Source organism: Schistocerca serialis, chromosome 5, assembly GCF_023864345.2.
Source record: "Schistocerca serialis cubense isolate TAMUIC-IGC-003099 chromosome 5, iqSchSeri2.2, whole genome shotgun sequence".
In the NCBI taxonomy this organism is placed as follows: domain Eukaryota; kingdom Metazoa; phylum Arthropoda; class Insecta; order Orthoptera; family Acrididae; genus Schistocerca; species Schistocerca serialis.
This window is the reverse complement of record NC_064642.1, coordinates 481,321,745-481,340,785: the sequence shown is the minus strand read 5'-3', so window position 1 is coordinate 481,340,785 and position 19,041 is coordinate 481,321,745. Positions and strand designations below refer to the sequence as shown.

Here is a 19,041-nt window from a genome sequence, read left to right as displayed (position 1 = left end):
AGGGGAGATGTCACCTAGTAGCTGATGGAACCATGATGTAAGGTTCTTCAGCAGGTGACTGTTGGTACCATCACTGCTTCCTACTCTCCTGGCCTCAGATACCAGATTGGGACTGCAACTTCTTCCTCTGTTATTGGCTGCATGACTTCTTCATCTTCTACCCTGCCAGCCAGGAATGTGGGCAGCTGCTCTTCCACCTGGTGGGTGTCGTTCTCGTCGACGATGCCGGCCAATAATGTGAAGTTGTACACTAGTGCGTCAGCCAGCACGCTGGTCTTGGCATCTAGGCTCGCAAAAGAAGTTGCTGCCGACCTGCAGCGGCGGAATGCGCTGATGGCTGTCGGGTCAAGATATACCATGGTCGCGATGTGTGCTCAGTCCAAATCCTATGCTACTCTACAGCTACCTTAATCTCTTGCCTCATGTGACTGACATGATGTTTCGTGTCTGGTCCACAGGTAAGCTGCCATTCTTGGAACAGCTGGTTCTTGGGGCAGCAGTCCTCTGTTGTCGGGAAGATGGTGGGATCCAAAGGATTCAGGGTGATGGCGCTGTTCCAGTGTGCAGTGTGGAACAGGCGATGCCAGCTAGTGCTGGTGAGGCAAGAATCCCATTCCATGCGCTTTGTGTTGAAATCGCCAGCAATGAAAAGTCGCCTCCGGCCTCCCGCAAAGACGGCAAGGCGTTGAAGTCCGCTTCTGGAGCAGTCCCTCTGACTGCCGATAGGCTACAACACAGACAATCATCTTCGCAAGTGCAGGCAGTATGACTTGGTGGTGCCATAGACACAATTTGATGCTCATGGCTGTAACAGCTCCCACTGGCAACCAGTCGGTGTGGAAGCAACTACTTGGCTGTTCGCGTATTGAGCCTGGATTTGAGGAACATTCTCGTGTATCAGTTGGTGAAATTTGCCTTGCTGCAATCAAAGACATCTTGAATTAAAAGTGCAGATGGTTACACCATGTATGTGGCTGTTGTCCTTAGTGTGACTAGTTGTTTGCAGCGCTGGTATGAAGGGCCACGATGACCACATCGATGACAACTGGGTGTTGACACGTGTTTTAACGCAAGGTGGTAGCAGTTGTAGTGGCGCGCTGCAACTGGGCGGCTGCTGCTGGCTGCTGAGCAACATGTGCCCTCATGGTGTGGCCTGTGATATGAATCAAATGCAGTCGCAGTTGACATCTGTGGTTGCTGCTGCTCTGAAGTCTCCTGCTGCTGGAGGCGAGATGGTGCCTTCTCCCTGGCAATGTCAGTGGAGCTGGCACCTGGTTGGACCCTTCTTGCTCCTTTACACCTTTTGAATACATTGCAGCCTCTCTAACTATCCATATGTGGCTCATTACAGTTGCAACATTGCAAGATATTCCTTCTTGGAGCACCATTTGTTCTGGTGTGGTCGAGCACATTTCGTGCACTGCACTGGCATGGAGCAGTCCATAATCTGGAAGAGTAGCACTGCACCCTCCTGTTTTACACAGAGAGGTTACACTGTCACCCTGATGTTAGCAACCTTCTGTACATGGAAAACGTTTCGGTTTACAGTATTGTCCTCCAGGATGACCAGGAACATGGGCGAGTTCTAGGCGACTTCATGATGCCTACAGATCAGGGAGTGAATTCCAGGGCAACAAGCTCCTACTCCAGATGTTTTGGATCCATCGCCAGTGGCAGGCAGCGGAAAACCACTTTCAGCAACTACCTCTGATATACTTAAATGCCAGTTGGCAGTCGTGAGCAATTTAGGTTGCACCCATTCTAATACTTTGGCATTGGTTGTGTGCTTTTGCCTGGGGACAATAAAATCGCCATCCTGAGTCTTCTACCTCTGCTACAGCCTATTTGTGCCAGTCTGGAGGGTGGTTTCCTCATAGGTAATGGCAAGCGCTTCTGAGAGGTTTGTGTGACCTCCATAGACTCATCTTATGGTGATGGCTTTGCTTTACCCCTGGCTGGTGTGTCCAGCATTGTTTTGCATGGCATGCTAACCATGGTCTGACTCATGGCAGTGTTGTTCACCGGGATGCAAACAGTCTGCCTCACAGTCATGATGACGCCTTGTCACCTTCATGGTGGTAGATCTGCCCACTAGTTGCTAGACGATGTTGGGCGATGATAATTCCTTCATCCAATGGTTTACTCCTCCTGTCAGAGTGCATACCATGACACCTGTACTGAACATTCATAGGCAAATCTGTGTCCACTGTCCAGACCTGCAGTCTACTTGCTATTTCAGTCTCCAGGCGAACAGTGTTTAAATCTTCTGCTGAGATGCATTTCCTCCTCCTTCCTAAGGAGTCGAACCACTGTCGGTGAAACCACAACCTGAGAAGGGTGCTTGTCTTATTGTCTGAATCTGAACTGCGTTATCATAGGCAGACAGAATAACTCCCACCTGGTGGCAATGTTGTACACCCTTTACCTTAGCACCATGAAAATTCCCAGTCAGCCACTCTGCCATGTCCTGAAGACACGATAGTTTGATTCGAAAAGTGAAGCCCTGCTAAACGGAGTTAGCTACACACAGAATCCTAGCTAAGAACATTAGGTGTGAGCTGCACCACTGCTCAAGCTAGTTAGGGTGACAGGTAATGTGCTCAGGCGTTAAGCATACTGATGCAATGTCATATGGAGACTCTTCTTCGCATGTCTATGTCAACTGCACTCATTTTTTAGTGTGTCTGGCAGTGACTATGCTTACTTGAAGTTTTTTCGTGAAGTACCGACCTTGTCTCGATATCTTGCTCTTTGGACGGCATTTCACAAAATATATGTACAAAAATTGCGGTTTAGTTTAATATTAATATTCATTCAAAGAGTATACTCACTTATCAATCAGGAATGATTTCGGCTTCACTTTGAATAAGGATCCTTTATCACACCTGGCAGTTTGTTTCACCATGTCTGGCCATCAGTGCATTGACTGTGATCTGTTAATTTTAGTTTAGTTCTTTGTCTGTAGTATCAGTCTTTCTTTCCTGTATTGTAGCCATGCATGTCAAAGTCCTTGGTTCCTTTGTTTTGATGTGTCACCAAAAACTGCAATAAATTCATAAGGTTACAATGGGTAAACTATTTGGTATTTATGATATACAAACATTTCCTTGCAGGAGTCTGTGTGCCCTAGTCCATGGATAATCGTGATTGCTCTTCTCTGCGGGGTTAATACTCTGTTCATAGACCTGTGTCAGCAGCAGAGCCCCATATTTCTATCCGATAATTAATCAGTGCAGAAATTGCCACTTAGTAAATTATTTACATTGTGTGATCGGAGATTACTGGTAGGTCCAGTACACAGCGAATTTATTTTCGTTTTTGTCGCACTTATTGGCTTTTTTGTTAACCAGTTTGTAATCAGCATCTGTCAGGACCTACTGAATATGCGTAGGAACTGTAAAACAGATCCACTCTTTTGAGTGTTCGTTCAACCACCGCCTTCTTGAGCTCCGATTCTTTCTAACATTGTTACTGGCAACAAAAATCTTTGTTAACTGAAGACGCATAGCACTTTGTAGACGAAAAATGTGTGACTGCGGTTTGCTAAGTTCCTATGCCTAGCTGAGTCTATAGCACTTCGAACTTACGAAGAGATACCATTTGTTAATTATACTTCAAGCAGCTCTACGTCACTTTGAGTGAATTACTACAGCTTATATGCTGCACAGAAGCCTAGCGCGATTTGTGAGTTTTTTTAAAGACAATATCTTCATGAAGGTTGTATAACAACGGAACGACGATATCACCGTTTTCTTCGGACTTTGACAATGTGGATCGAAATATGACTGACGAAGGCTGTGAGTAGTTTGTTTTGGGTTTCGTTTGAAATGCGCGTGCGGCAAAGTGCGTGCTAGAGTATACGAAATAAAGAAGCGTAAAGCACAGTGACGCAGCTTTGCATCGTAAATGCGTTGTACGTGAATTCGGTTACCTTTTCTGACTGTAAGTATTAGAATCACCAAATGGTAGTTTTGAGTGCTTAAACATTGTAGTTAACAAAAATTTTAATGTATTCAGGATTTTCGTCACAAGAAATAAATGTAGTGGTTTACTACGAATGGAAGTTAACAATTAGATAGTGTGACCAGCTTTACCAATTTTCAGACTCGATAGCGTTTGAATATGAAAGCTGTAAGAATTCATAAATTTGGAAGTAAAGATGCGCTTAAGCTGGAGACAGTGCCCATACCAGAAGTTGGCGAATCCGAAGTTCTCGTGCGTGTTAATGCTGCTGGTATTAACCCCGTCGACACTTACATCAGGGAAGGATCATTTGCTGTTCTGCCGACACTTCCAGCCATACTGGGCAAAGAGGCAGCAGGCGTTGTTGAGAAAGTAGGAGATGGAGTCCAAGGTTTAAAGGTATGACAGTACAGTGTTAATTGATTAAAACGATAGACAGTTTACCCAGAGACGAGATACACAGTGAAAGTAAAGCACTCCATCCCTGAAATTTTCATTGTTATCTTGCACTTCGTTTTTAAGGTACCGTATCTTAAATGAGTTGTCAGTATGTATACTTTCTTCACAATTTAACTTTTTCATGTGTCAATAAACATGCTTCAGAATGTTATATCTACCGACTGTTCCCTCGCCAGCCATATAGAGTAGTGTAGAAGTAGCAAAAGAGGTTGTTAAAGAAGATATCCAAAACATGCAAGCTTGCTAGAGTCCATTCGTATGCCACAAGGAATGGTTAAATTTCAGAATTCACTGAACATAAATATAGGCCAGTGTATGTGGTAGTGTTGCATCTACTCAAGTTGACATTCATTGAAGGTAGATTATTTTCTGTTAAATTTTTTTTCCACTGCTTCAACGTATACCTTGTTTTCGGCAGATCTGGAACAAGAAACATCAGGCTATGGAAATTTTAATTTGTTCCATTTCAGATAATACTGTTGGAAAAATAGCACCATATGATCAGTGCTTGATGTTTGGTATTTACCCTGTAGTTTGGAGAAGAAATGTTTGTGCTAGATGCATCTAAGCTGTGCTGTAGACATCTCACAAACTCTCATCAGTGCACTTATATGTTTTAGTGTAGCCATTAATAAAATGCTTACTCAATTTTGAACAGAATAAGAGCTGGAAGAAAACTGAGTTTGTAGTTGGGTAATGTCAGACAAGTACCAGTAGCACTATTAAAGCTTCAGTTTTTGGTGAATTGTGACTCTTTGTTGAATCTACCAGTTACTGAATTTTTTGTAGAGAGCATACAGCAAACATCAAGAAACAGTCATGAGTATCCGAGTGAAACATGGCAGCATTATGACTTAAGACCTGCTGACTTCCATACAATAAACAACTCTCTAAACATCATAAGGATTAAGATTAGGTTCTTGACATAGTATGCTGTTTTGCATGTGTCGCTTATGATTTAATTGAATCTACTGGTACTGGACTTAAGCTTTGATCTGCGAAGTAATAATCTTGTACATGTTACATCATATGTGTGCAGACATTACAAGAACAGTTCACTGAAAAAATTGTATTACATTTTGAAATGTAGGTTGTGGGGGCATACTGATCTGTAGCTTAGCCCAAGGGCAGCGTTAGGTTGAAAGATGGCAATTTAGTTGTGTGTAGGTGTTGCCAGTGAATGGGAAAATGGAATCTTATTTGTGGTGACTTACTAATTTGCGGCATATCCTGAGGTTCATGTTAGGTTGATAGGTGACAGTTTTGTTTTGAGTAGATCAAGTGGGGTCAGTAGGAATGTTGAATACAAGTTGTTGGCTTTGACCAGTGTCATAATGGTAATGACTGGTGTCATAACACCTTTTTGTGCATCTATTCACAGTTTCATTGTCAGTTGATGTAGCCAATGAATATGGGGAGAAAAAAACCTGGTTGTGGTGACAGATTGATCTGTAGCTTTGCTCAAGATCCAGGTTAGGTTGGGAGGTGACAGTTTGGTTGCGAACTGGTGAAGCCAACAAATATGATATTAAAACAACCTGTTGTGGTGACAGACTGAACTGTAGCTTAGCCCATTTGGAAAAATCGCTAGTAACTTCATGATATAGTCACCATATTGTTTACAGTATTTGTCGCATGTTTCCTATGTCACTGGTCAAAGCCAATGACTCATATCAAGTGTTTTTCTGTACTCGATGAAGTGGTGTCGAAGACTTGAGATAATCCTTTCTTTCTATAGACAAGAACTCTTAATCACCACTTCACCAATGAAGTTAGTGGGTCACAAGTTTGCTGTGAAAATAACACTTCTTTCATATGCCCAGTCATACAATCGATAGGTGTACCATTCCAGAACTGAAGTTCTTTTCAGAGTTCCGTATTTCTCGAATGACACATCCACATTTTTGTTGAATCATTGTAATAAGGTCATAAAATGATTTTGCAAGTTGTGATAGTGAAGCAGTGTGGTAGAGAAGAGTTGTGGCACTGGAGGTATGCTGACGCAGACCATATGCTGTTGTGCATAGTATAAACAAGGATTACCGGTCTCTTGTGATTCATATGCCACTCCATTGAACCTGATGGTGTATTTTCTGTATGTGATGTAGGAGAAAAATAAAAACATTAATTAGGAGTCGAAACATCAGTGCACTTGTTTTGTGCTTACAACTCTATTTTGTTATGTGGCCTATAAATAGAAACACTTTTAGTACCTGGTGACTTACAGAGTTATTTTCTGGTGTAATATAGCAAAAATCAGTTGACATTTATCCTACAAAACTAGGTAATAAAAATGCTCTTTGATAAACTTGAAATTTGGTAAACTTGGAATTTTACACCCAACCTGCTGTTGTAGTAACTTTTTTATGAGACATATGGCTTACTGAGACATCTTTTCAATTAATGATGATGCAAGTGGCCATAAGAAAAAAGATAGAAGCTGTAAAGACTTTGGACTCTTGACTAAAATTCAGAACATACACAAATTCCTTTATGTGACAAGCAGGCTACCGGGAATCCCCAGAGATGAGAGAGAAAAAGTGTGAAACTCATCGTACTAGCTACTGCAACATATTATTTGAGTCATGTGAATATATTACTTGCAGAATTATATATAAAGTTATATTCTGTGGAAAATTTGTATCTCCTTTCTGATTAGCAGCACAGTCGTAAATAGGCTAGTGTTAATTTTTGCAGCATACAGTTTAAGTTGCCACCCCCCACCCCCCCCCACCCCCCGCCCCCCCACCCCCCCTAGGGAGCCAGTTTTGTAGTGAGCAATTTGTTTAGGGAAGCTGTTTCCACAGTAATGGAATACAGATTAGTATCATGCTGGAAAAGTTATATCTGTAAGTTAGTTATTGATTGTAAAATAATTTATTTGAATATGGCATTTGCAAACTATAATAAGTAGAAGGATTATGAGGGATTATAAATACAAGACATCATTTTCTCACACAGAATGTTCTGTTTTGCCTTCAGAAAGTTATTTTTAAGTTACTGTGTAAGAAATCACTCTTATAAAACAATTCACAACTTTCTATCATTGCAATTAAAATAAGAAAACTATAGTATTCCTGATGAAACTTTCAAAGTAATACCTCCTGATTTCAGTTATTACTCTAAGGTAATCAGAACATTGTTAGACAGAATTTTTGCTTGCATAACTTATTACTTGTCTTTACCAAATAATGATAATTATTTTGTGTCAGTTGAAAGGCGATCTGGGCAGTTGTGGGAACATAGCGCCCTGTACATGTCTTGTAACTGTGGGCAGGTTTGGTTGTGGGTAGGTGCTTACCAGCTGTGACTTGCCGACAGTATTGCACTCAGAATCACAGTAATGAGCAACCTCTCAGCAGCAGTTGAAAAGCCTTCCATCAGGTGTATCATTGAAGTGTCGCTTCTGAAAACTGGCACCTCCACACTAGCAGCATCTCTGTTCAAGGTTCTGAAAATTTTTTGTGGGTGTGTGTATATGTCTGATTGGCAAGCTCGGTTATTCCATATTTTAAAAAAAAAAAAAAAAACAAAACAAAAAAACAAACCACACATACTCACCACGAAAGTTCATCTCAGAAAGCATTCCTATGTTATCTTTAATTGTGTTTAGTTTCTCCTATATATTTACGAGCTCTGCATCCTGTTGAGATTGCAGTTCCGCAAAGTGTCTTTTGACAGTCTCAATTGCTCAAGGCAGAGCTTATTTCCTTCACATTACTCTTCTCTCAAAGGCATTCTAAGTGCATGGCAGTACATGCTTCCTTCACACCTCATCACCCAGTCTCTGAAATTGCTTTGGAAAAAGTGTTTGCTTGTTGTAATTTTCAGTCTGTTGTCTTGGTTGTATAATTTAATATCTATCACACATTGGGTCGTAGAAGAAAAAAAAGAGAACATTCACTGGAGAAGATGTCAGAGCAAAAGGAGATCTCTGATAAAGTTCTCAGTTTCATATGAGTAAAAATTTTGAAGCATATTCTCTCACCAGGGACCTCTTTCCCACCACCTCCTCTCCTTCTTGAGAAATTTCTCAGTGTGTGTTGTGCCCTACATCAGGCACAGAACTATCCATAATCGTACGTTTCGTTTACCTTGCTAAACAAGGCAAACTTTTCAATGTGCAAATATGGAACTGGCATCAGTGTGTTCTGGAAGAGTTGAACTATGTTTTGATTTTGGTTTTATGTGCGGCAACAAATTATTAAGACGATAAGCAGGCAGTTTACAAAAATGAATTTCTGATGATGTTACTGAATTTTCCAGATGCAGAAATATTTTTTGTTATTGGATTTGAGTGAACACAGTTTTGCAAACAAAATCTTAAGAATATGTTGCATTTTCATGTACTCCAAACCTGAACTTTTGTTAGAGTTTTCTAACATGAGATAATTTTGGTTAACTGTGAAGCACAGTGGTCCCCTTGCGCATCAAGTACTAAGAGGTCACCTGTACAATTTCACTGCCAGAAACAGTTCACAAGTTTCTAATCAACCAGTTATTAATTTTTTGATCCACCATATTTCTATCATAACATCAAATGATATTAATGGTGTGAGAAAACATATCTTAAGAAGGCCAACTGGCACTGGGAGAAAGAACAAAAGCAATACAAAAAAGAGTACCTTGGTATTTCAAAACTTAGAACAATATAATTTTGTTACGTAGCTACTTACCGTTGTAAACTGCGCTCTCAAACATGCAGCTAGATGCACCTGTGCGTCATGTCTAAGGTGATAATAGAAAAACTCCACTGACATCTATCTTGTCAGTATGACAGGTGCTTGAAGTGTCACTGTCACTGTAGTTATTTAATGTAATAATCATCTCAGCCACTGAATTTTCTAAAACATCCTCATTCTGTCGTGCTGGAGTCTGTTGAAGGCCTTCTTATCAGTTGCTTGATATTCTGGAATGGTGTCATTAACCATGATGCAATGCTATACCCTTCCTCTCCTAAAATTAAAGCATTACACTGTTTCTTTCTTAGCATTTGGCATACATCAGAGTGTCTTGATATCCTGGCATCATGTACATATACAGGAAATGAATGAAACATAGACACTAATAAACGTTTCACTGTTACCACATGTTGCCTGCACATTGATGCTAGGAAAGAGCTTCCATTTAATATATTCATCTCCATGTCCAGAAGGTTCCATGATTGATATGTGCATGCAGTCAAGCCTCCCACCATACGTGGAAACTGATACCTTGATTGCCACTTAACTTAGGCCTACACTGTTTACAGTTCTTTCAAAGTAATCAGATCCACAAAGCTGCTTTTTGGGTAACAAGATGAACAGTGTCTGAAACCGAGCAAGATGGCACAGTTGTTAGCACACTGGACTCACATGTGGCAGGATGACTGTTCAAACCCGCATCCAGCCCTCCTGAAGTAGGTTTTTTGTGATTTTCCTAAATCACATCAGGCAAATGCCGGGATGGTTCCTTTGAAAGGGCAAGGGCGACTTCCTTCCCCGTCCTTCCCTAATCAGATGGGACTGATGACCTCGCTGTTTGGTCCCCTCCCTCAGATCAACTAACCAACCAACATCTAAAAATGTCAGTGACACAGTTGTCTGGGGTAAGCCTAAGTCTTCTACACCAACCTGAAAACTTAGGTCTGATAAATAGCGCAAAAATATTTTCATTTTCACTTTATTTGAATGGATGCTTCCTCTTCTTTCATGATTTATGGAAAGAAAGCGATTCACCAGCCAAATATGTTTTCATTGTTAAATCTGTATAAACTTCTACAGTTTGTCCTTTCAGTATTTCTCCAGGTTACATATATCTTATTTTACCTTCTGAAAAACATAAATTCTGTCAGTTCCGCTAAAAAAATTTGCTAAAACTTAACCTCAACAGAACTTTTAGTTAGCTTGAAGTATGCTACAGACCTCATTTCAAAAAATGGAGAATGTTCTCCACTTTTGAGAAACTTCTGAAATTTTATTCATACGATATCTCAATTGGTTGGAAGCATGCTGCGCCCATAACCCAGAGGTCCGTGGATCAAAACCACGCTCTGCTGCCAATTAAGATCCAGAACAAGGATCGGGATTAATTTAAGGAAAACACATGGAGGGATGGCCCATCTTGATGCGTTATTTGTCATTTCCAAACAAACATTTTTGTTTAATAACAATTCAATCATGAGCCAACAAAGATTCTTGTAAAATGCGTACAGATAGTTAAGATTTTAAAATTATATTCACAATGTATAAGGGCATTTGCATTATACATAAAATTACAAATAGTACTCAAAAAATGTCAACTGTGCAACAAAATGGTGGTTGGACTACAAACAGTATGGCAAGTTGAAAAAGAGAGTTAGAGTGAGAAGTGATATTTATGAGTGTATGATAAATCTCTTTCCTCAAAAATATTTCTCTTCTTCATACCTCTGTGTTACCACAGATGTCGTGTCATTGATCTCATTTGTACCAAGATTGCAGTACATGGGAGGTGCCGATTTGCTTCCACCACTCAGAGTGGAATGCAGAAGTTCTAATAAAAGTTCACCAACCTGCAGTCTTCTATAGTTGTTGTTCAGTGCGCAGAAAGCAGTACGTAGATTGTGAATCCTTAATCTTGAGGCTGTAAGAAACTCTTAGCGAGAAACTGTTGTTTTAGAAATGATTAGATTTCCAATCAGTTTGTTTATATGGTTGCCACTTGCTTCTTATTGGCAGAACACTAGAAACTGCACTTTAGAGTCACAAAGATTTCTATTTTTCAACAAATTAATTAACTGCATATTTTTATAAACATACGCTGCTAATAAAGTTGTACCAGTCCTGATTTACGCACTAGACATTGCTAACTAAGTCTTAACTGATATCGCGATGAACAACATGCCTGTCCTCTGAGACTGCTGAATGAGCTCTCATCTTACAGCCGAACCACTACGCCTGCCATCCAAGTTGAGCGCGACTGAAAGATCACCTAAGTGTTCCATCTGCCTTTTCATTTTCCAGTTGTTTATTATTCTGTTGTTTATTAATACTTGTGAAACAATGGAATGATAGTGCGCTATTGAGAGATGTTTTAATTTGAAATTCAAGTAAATGTGCAGTTTAGTTCATCTAATGTTAATAATAGAAGATTACCATTTTGGTGCGCAACTTCCAAATGTAGCAGCCAATCATAGAGGAGGACCACAATTTGGGTGGTCTTTCTCATGATACCCGTACCAAGCAAACCGTCTGTCATCGGTACCTCACACCAGATAACGTCATCTCGCAACAGTTGCATTCTCAACTGCTCTAAAAAGAGCTTCTTGTAGCCGAATATGATGGCTGCAAAGCCAGAAATATTACAACAGTTAATTAATTAAATAAACCTGTGGTGGCACTCAGGCCCAACAGATAGATCACAAGTGTGGGCTAATCCCTCAACAGGACTGAAATAAAAGTTCAGCAAACATTAAATAAAATACATTAAAATGCATACATCTCCACTGGTTATTCTACTCTCATATAGACAGATATGGCAAAGCTGCCCAAAGGCTGCCCAGATGAAAAAGCAAATCAACAGTAGTACTTCATTGATTGCCCACAAGTCTCTTCCACGTAAACCACATTAAGTACTTAAATAAACAACCAGGCCCCCAAAACACAATTAAATTGATGGTGACAATTAAACTCTTAATTTTTTAAAGAAATGAAGAAATTTAGTGCTCAGTTTGGCCAAGGACTTCCAACACACGCCCACAAGGGCCTTACATGGTTCAAGTACTTCTAATCTGGTGACACCCCCCACCATGGCACAATACCACAAGAATAACAACAAACTATTCAACTTGTGGCTGGAACAGGAGAGGTGCAGAATTGTGTGACTTGAAAGCACTTAGACCTTCTGCAATGATGGGAAGGCCGCCAAAACAAAAGGAAAACGTGTCGCTGCCTGGGACCAACAGAAAAGCAATGTGTCAGCTGCTGCCAATGCAGGGCTGTCAACATATACAAAAAACAGACAGAAAACAGGTTTGATAAAAATTAACATACACAGTAATACTTAAATGGGCAATTGAAAATTGAACTACTAAAACTATAGTATGGGAGTGGCCCACTCATAACGCTGCAAGTTAACCTTCCCAGCAATTTACAAGGTCATTTAAAAGAATAATTACATACTAATTCCAACAAGATTTAAAAAATCGACATATACATTTACGGGGGCCTCTTAGGGGCTAATAGACACTGTAATTGGGATATGCACTAAACAGCAGATAGCCTGTTAAACTGTACAACTATAATCTGAAGGCCTTGTCAGTATGGAGTAAGAGTCGTGCATACACACTGGACCACACATGCATGCCTTTAGACTGAGCGCATACAACTTTTGTTACAGGCCAAACTTGCCCTAGGAAGGGCCATGTGATCTACAATACAGAAATTACAATCAACGGTATCAAATACTCAATAATAACAATCCATGATTTCAAGTGCAAGATTAACATTGCAAAACACAAGCTTGTCACATAAGGAAATCTCCAGACTGAGACACACAGCCCCAAAGATTAGATTAGATTAGATTAATACTTGTTCCATAGATAATGAATACGACACTTCATAATGATGTGGAACGTGTCAGGTTACTGGAAGGCATTAAAAAAATATGGATTCCTGGTCAGCTCACACTGGGCAGAATTAACAGTCTTTAAGTACGGTAGTTACTAAACAGACTTCATAGATAATTCAAAACAAATGCCAAAGTGCCAATAACTTCAGGACTCCAGGTAGGCCGGATAATACTGCCCTGCTGCTTATAGTTGCTAACAATTTGTTCAATACATCTTGGTGTATTAAGCACACCACAGTTGGTTGATTCATGTCGTCACCAGGTTGCATGTGGAGAGAGTCGCTGCTTGTCCACTAAACTCGCCAGTAGCAATGGTCAGTGCTGCAGGAAAACATGAGCCCCATGACCAAATGGTTAATGGAGTTAACTCGCTGCAATTGCCAGGATGCCAAGTACTCCAGCACACTCGCCCAGCCCCCCAGGGGGTCCACAACTCTTTTGTGGACACGTGCGTAGCGAGCACGGGACCCCGAGCTAATGTGGCCCTCCTTCCTTTTCCGGGCTGCATACCTTCCCTTCCCTTTCCGCATCCCTCCCCGTCCCCCGTCTTCGCCCCCCCCCCTCACCTCTGTCTCTTTCCTTCCTTTCTCCCCCTCTGGGAGTATGGTTTGTGCCTACGTCCGGAGACGGATGCTCGAAACTGTTCCAAATTCCTTGCTCTTACACTTGCCAGTCCTCGTCCTTCCTCTGTCCTTCTCTTTTCCTTCCCTCTTCTCCTTGCCCTTTTCTCCGCTACGGCGTTTGAGACCCCCTCTTCTTTCCTTTCCCTTTCTCTTCTTTCCTCCCTGTGCGTGTCTGAAGGCCGACCCACGCACTTCCATGCGTAGCCGGTGACGGGGTAACGCGTAATTCCCCGCCCCGGGTAGACAGGTAGGACACGCACGTACCCCCTGGTAACGGCCAGGCCCAGGGAGGGGTGATTACCCGAGCTGATACCTTCCGAAAGTGCCGATTGGTCCCTCCGTCCGTTTGTCGGGAGGTGTGACCTGAGGTGTGAACAATCACCTAAGGCGGGTGTGCCCTCGGCGAGGGCCCCCACAAGGGAGGAGCGCGCCATCGGAGACGCCGGTAATCATGGGGGATTCTTCCGCAATGGTTTCCTCACCTTCCACTATTTCTGCTCACAAACGTAAGTTCACTGAGTCTCAGCCACAGACTGTTCTTCCATCGTTGCCACAGTTCCTTGTTGTTTCTCGGTCTGACGAAGGACACGACTTTTCCACGGTCAACCCTTTCATTATACAGAAAGGTGTCGACGCAATTGCGGGTCCTGTAAAGTCTTGTTCCAGATTACGGAACGGCACCCTGTTGTTAGAAACACACAGTGCCCTCCAGGCTCAAAAATTGCTGCGTACGTCTCTGCTCCACACCTTCCCTGTCCGGGTGGAACCGCACCGTACCTTAAATTCCTCGCGTGGAGTCGTTTATACGCGCTCCCTCGATGGGTTGTCAGACGAAGAAATTCAGCATTACCTGTCTGACCAGGGCGTCACAGCTGTTCATCGGGTTATGAAAAGGGTTGATTCGAACATCATTCCAACCCGCACTGTCTTCTTGACATTTGACAAAGTTCAACTCCCATCAAAAATCAAAGCAGGCTATGAGATAATTTCCGTTCGCCCTTACGTCCCAAACCCTACGCGTTGCTATCGATGTCAGCGGTTCAATCATACCAGCCAGTCCTGTTCCAATCCGGCCAAATGTGTTACTTGTGGCAAGGATGCCCATGAGGGTGCTTGTCCACCTCCATCCCCTCGCTGCATCAACTGTATGGGTGACCACGCTGCCTCCTCTCGAGATTGCCCCGTTTTTAAGGATGAAAAGCTCATCCAGGAAATAAGAGTGAAGGAAAAGGTGTCGACCTTTGCTGCTCGAAAGTTACTCGCCAGTCGACAGCCCACCGTGCCTCAGAAAGGTAAATACAGCGCTGTCCTTGCTTCTCCTCGACCAACAAAGGAGGCGGCCACGCAGACTTGCGACTTCACCTTTAGTACCACGGTCGTCAGATCGGCCAGCGCAAAGGTCGCCCGTTCAACCTCACCCCTTTCGCCTGCCCACTCTATGGCTCACCCTTCATCGGGTTCTGTTAAATCTCGAGCCCAAAAGTCAGACGCCAAGTCTTCGAAAAAAGAGCATTCTCGTGAAGAGTTTTTACGTACCGCAACTTCACAACCATCGGTTCCTCCTTCATCTAAACATCATACTTCTAAGAAGGCTACGAAGAAACACAGTTCCTCTCCTTCTCCGCCAAGGCGTGTCCCATCTACAGCACCACCTGGCGGAAATCGCCCTCGGCCATCTTCTGTGTCGCCGAGGCGCACTGCTGGTGGCCGGTCAACTGGCCAATCGTTGGTGGCAGGAGCTGCTCCTGACCAACCTATGGATCAGGATCTTCTGCCTTCGACTGAATGCCATTCCATGCTGTCGGTCGCAAGCTCTGAGCAGTCGTTGAGTTGACAGCACCCTTGGTCACGTTCCTCCATTTTCTGTTCACCCTATGTCCATTATCCACTGGAATATCCGCGGCATTCGCGCCAATCGGGAGGAATTGTCGATCCTCTTACGATCCTACTCGCCGGTCATCTTCTGTCTTCAGGAAACAAAGCTGCGTCCCCATGACCGCTTTGTTCTCCCTCATTTTCAGTCCGTCCGATATGACCTCCCCTCTGTTGAAGGCACTCCAGCCCATGGAGGACTCATGATTCTGCTCCATGATACTCTCCATTATCACCCAATCCCCTTAAACACTTCCTTCCAAGCTGTCGCCGTCCGTCTTTCCCTTTCTGGATACACGTTCTCTCTTTGTACGGTATACATTCCATCGTCTACACCAATGGCACGAGCTGATCTCCTTCATCTTCTTGATCAGCTTCCACCCCCCTATTTGCTGGTTGGGGACTTCAATGCCCACCACCCGCTTTGGGGATCTCCACATCCTTGTCCACGTGGCTCACTATTGCTAGACGTCTTCCACCAAGCGGATCTAGTCTGCCTCAACACTGGGGTCCCCACATTTTTGTCTGCCTCCACGGCCAATTTATCTCATTTGGACCTTGCGGTCGGTACTGTTCCGCTAGCTCGGCGCTTCGAATGGTTCGCCCTTGATGATACACACTCGAGTGACCACTTTCCATGTGTTCTTCGACTGCAGCCTCAACTGCCATATATGCGCTCGCGTCGCTGGAAGTTTGCCCAAGCCGATTGGACACTTTTTTCGTCTCTAGCGACATTCGATGACCGTCGCTTTCCCAGCGTCGACGATGAGGTCACACATTTTACCGACGTTATTCTCACAGCTGCGGAACGTTCAATACCACGCACCTCCGAATTGCCCCGGCGCCCTCCAGTTCCTTGGTGGAACGAGGCATGCCGTGACGCAATACGTGAGCGGCGACGTGCTCTTCGCATTTTCCGTCACCATCCAACTTTGGCCAACTGTATCCGATATAAGCAGCTCCGTGCGCGATGCCGTCGCGTCATCCGCGATAGCAAGAAGGCAAGCTGGAAATACTTCATTAGCTCATTTAACACCTTCACTCCCTCCTCGGAAGTTTGGAGTCGGCTTCGACGGTTCTCAGGCGCGCCTAGTTTCTCCCCGGTCTCTGGGCTCACTGTCGCGCATGATACCTTAGTGGACCCCGTCGCAATTTCTAACTCATTGGGTCAGCACTTTGCTGAGATTTCGAGCTCTTCAAATTACCCGCCAGCGTTTCTCCCGAAGAAACGTGCAGCGGAAGTGCGACATCTTGCTTTCTCCTCTCACAATCGCGAAAGCTACAATACTGTTTTCTCCATGCGCGAACTCCAACATGCACTCTCTTCTTCTCGCTCCTCCGCCCCAGGACCGGATGGTATCCATGTCCAAATGTTGCTGCATTTATCAACCCATAGCCTGCGTTACCTCCTTCGCCTTTATAATCGAATTTGGACCGACAGTACCTTTCCCAGGCGATGGCGGGAAGCTATTGTCGTTCCCGTTCCGAAACCTGGAAAGGACAAACATCTCCCCTCTAGCTATCGCCCCATTTCTCTCACGAGTAGTGTCTGTAAGGTTTTGGAGCGTATGGTGAATTACCGTTTAGCTTGGTGGCTGGAGTCCCGCAGTCTTTTAACACCAGCCCAATGCGGATTCCGAAAGCATCGTTCTGCCGTTGACCATCTTGTTGCTCTCTCCACTTATATGATGAACAATTTTCTCCGGAAACGCCAAACGGTAGCAATATTTTTTGATCTGGAGAGAGCATACGATACCTGTTGGAGGACAGGCATTCTCCGCACACTGTTCTCTTGGGGCTTTCGAGGCCGGCTGCCCCTTTTTCTTCGCGAATTTATGGCAGAGCGCACATTTAGGGTGCGGGTGAACACTACTCTCTCCCGTACTTTCTCCCAAGAAAACGGGGTACCCCAGGGCTCCGTGCTGAGTGTTGTACTGTTTGCCATTGCCATTAATCCAATTATGGATTGTCTCCTTCCTGATGTCTCGGGCTCCCTCTTTGTGGACGATTTTGCGATCTACTACAGCTCTCAACGGACCAGCCTTCTTGAAAGACGTCTTCAAGGATGTCTCGATCGCCTCCACTCGTGGAGCATCGAAACCGGCTTCCGTTTCTCACCCAGTAAGACCGTTTGTGTAAATTTTTGGCGACGTAAGGAGTTTCTTCCGCCCTCCTTACATCTAGGTCCTGTCAACCTTCCGTTTTCCGACGTCGCTAAATTCTTGGGTCTTATGTTTGACAGAAAACTGTGCTGGTCCTCCCACGTTTCCTATCTTTCGGCTCGCTGTCTGCGTTCGCTTAACGCCCTCCGTGTCCTGAATGGTACCTCTTGGGGAGCGGACCGAGTGGTCCTTCTCCGCCTCTATCGCGCCTTAGTGCGCTCGAAATTGGATTATGGAAGCATAGTCTACTCCTCTGCTCGGCCGTCTATTCTTCGGCGTCTCGACTCTATCCACCACCGTGGATTACGTTTAGTATCTGGAGCTTTTTACACCAGCCCTGTGGAAAGCCTTTATGCTGAGACTGCTGAACCTCCGCTGTCCAATCGGCGGGCAGTCCTTCTGAGTCGTTATGCTAACCATCTGTCTTCCATGCCTGCTAATCCAGCGCATGACCTTTTTTTCGACGCCTCCTTTGATGTCGGGTATGCAGGCCGCTCCTCCTCCCTACTACCCCCGGGAGTCCGCTTCCGTCAACTGCTCCATTCTCTTTCCTTCCGCTTTCCTAAAACCTTCTTGACAACTTGGGGTACAGCACCGCCTTGGCTCCGTCCCCGGATCAACTTGCTCAGAGACCTATGTCAATTTCCCAAGGATGGTACCCCTACACTTGTTTACCGTCGGGCATTTGCTGCTCTATGTGCACAAATGACGGAAGCCACATTTATTTACACCGATGGCTCGAAAACATCGTTAGGTGTAGGGAGTGCCTATATTGTTGGCGACACCACAAATAACTTTCGGCTTCCCGACCAGTGTTCGGTTTATACTGCGGAGCTTTACGCTGTTCTCCAGGCTGTCCACTACATCCGCCGCCATCAGCGGATACAGTACGTAATCTGCTCAGATTCTCTCAGCTCTCTCCTAAGTCTCCAAGCTCTTTACCCTGTGCACCCTCTGATCCACCGGATTCAGGACTGTCTGCGCTTGCTCCACCTGGGGGGCGTCTCAGTGGCGTTCCTCTGGCTCCCGGGACACGCTGGTATCTGTGGAAATGAGGCGGCCGATATAGCGGCCAAGGCTGCAGTCTCTCTTCCTCGGCCAGCTATTCAGTCTCTTCCGTTTACCGATCTACGGAGCGTTTTATGTCGCCAAGCTGCTCATTTATGGCATGCGCATTGGTCAACACTTCCCCACAATAAATTGCGGGAAGTGAAAGCCCTTCCTTGCGCTTGGACCTCTTCCTCCCGAACGCGTCGTCGGGAGGAGGTAATTTTAGCTCGACTCCGGATAGGGCACTGTCTTTTTAGTCATCGACATCTTTTAAGCGGTGATCCTCCCCCACTCTGTCCCCACTGCTCTCAGCTGTGGACGGT

The 19,041-nt window shown here is 44.1% G+C and overlaps 1 protein-coding gene across 2 annotated transcripts in view; it reads left to right on the top strand.

Annotated features, from left to right (window-relative positions):
* Window positions 1–3,525: 3,525 nt before the first annotated feature.
* LOC126480936 (zeta-crystallin-like) overlaps window positions 3,526–19,041 on the top strand; it is a 163,438-nt gene continuing 147,922 nt past the window's right edge. The window contains exons 1-2 of one of the 2 annotated variants that reach the window (XM_050104349.1): window positions 3,693–3,942; window positions 4,105–4,362. In XM_050104349.1, coding sequence (XP_049960306.1) covers window positions 4,123–4,362 — 240 coding nt within the window. In that variant the 5' untranslated portion in view covers window positions 3,693–3,942; window positions 4,105–4,122. The other variant, XM_050104350.1, reaches the window with a different exon arrangement.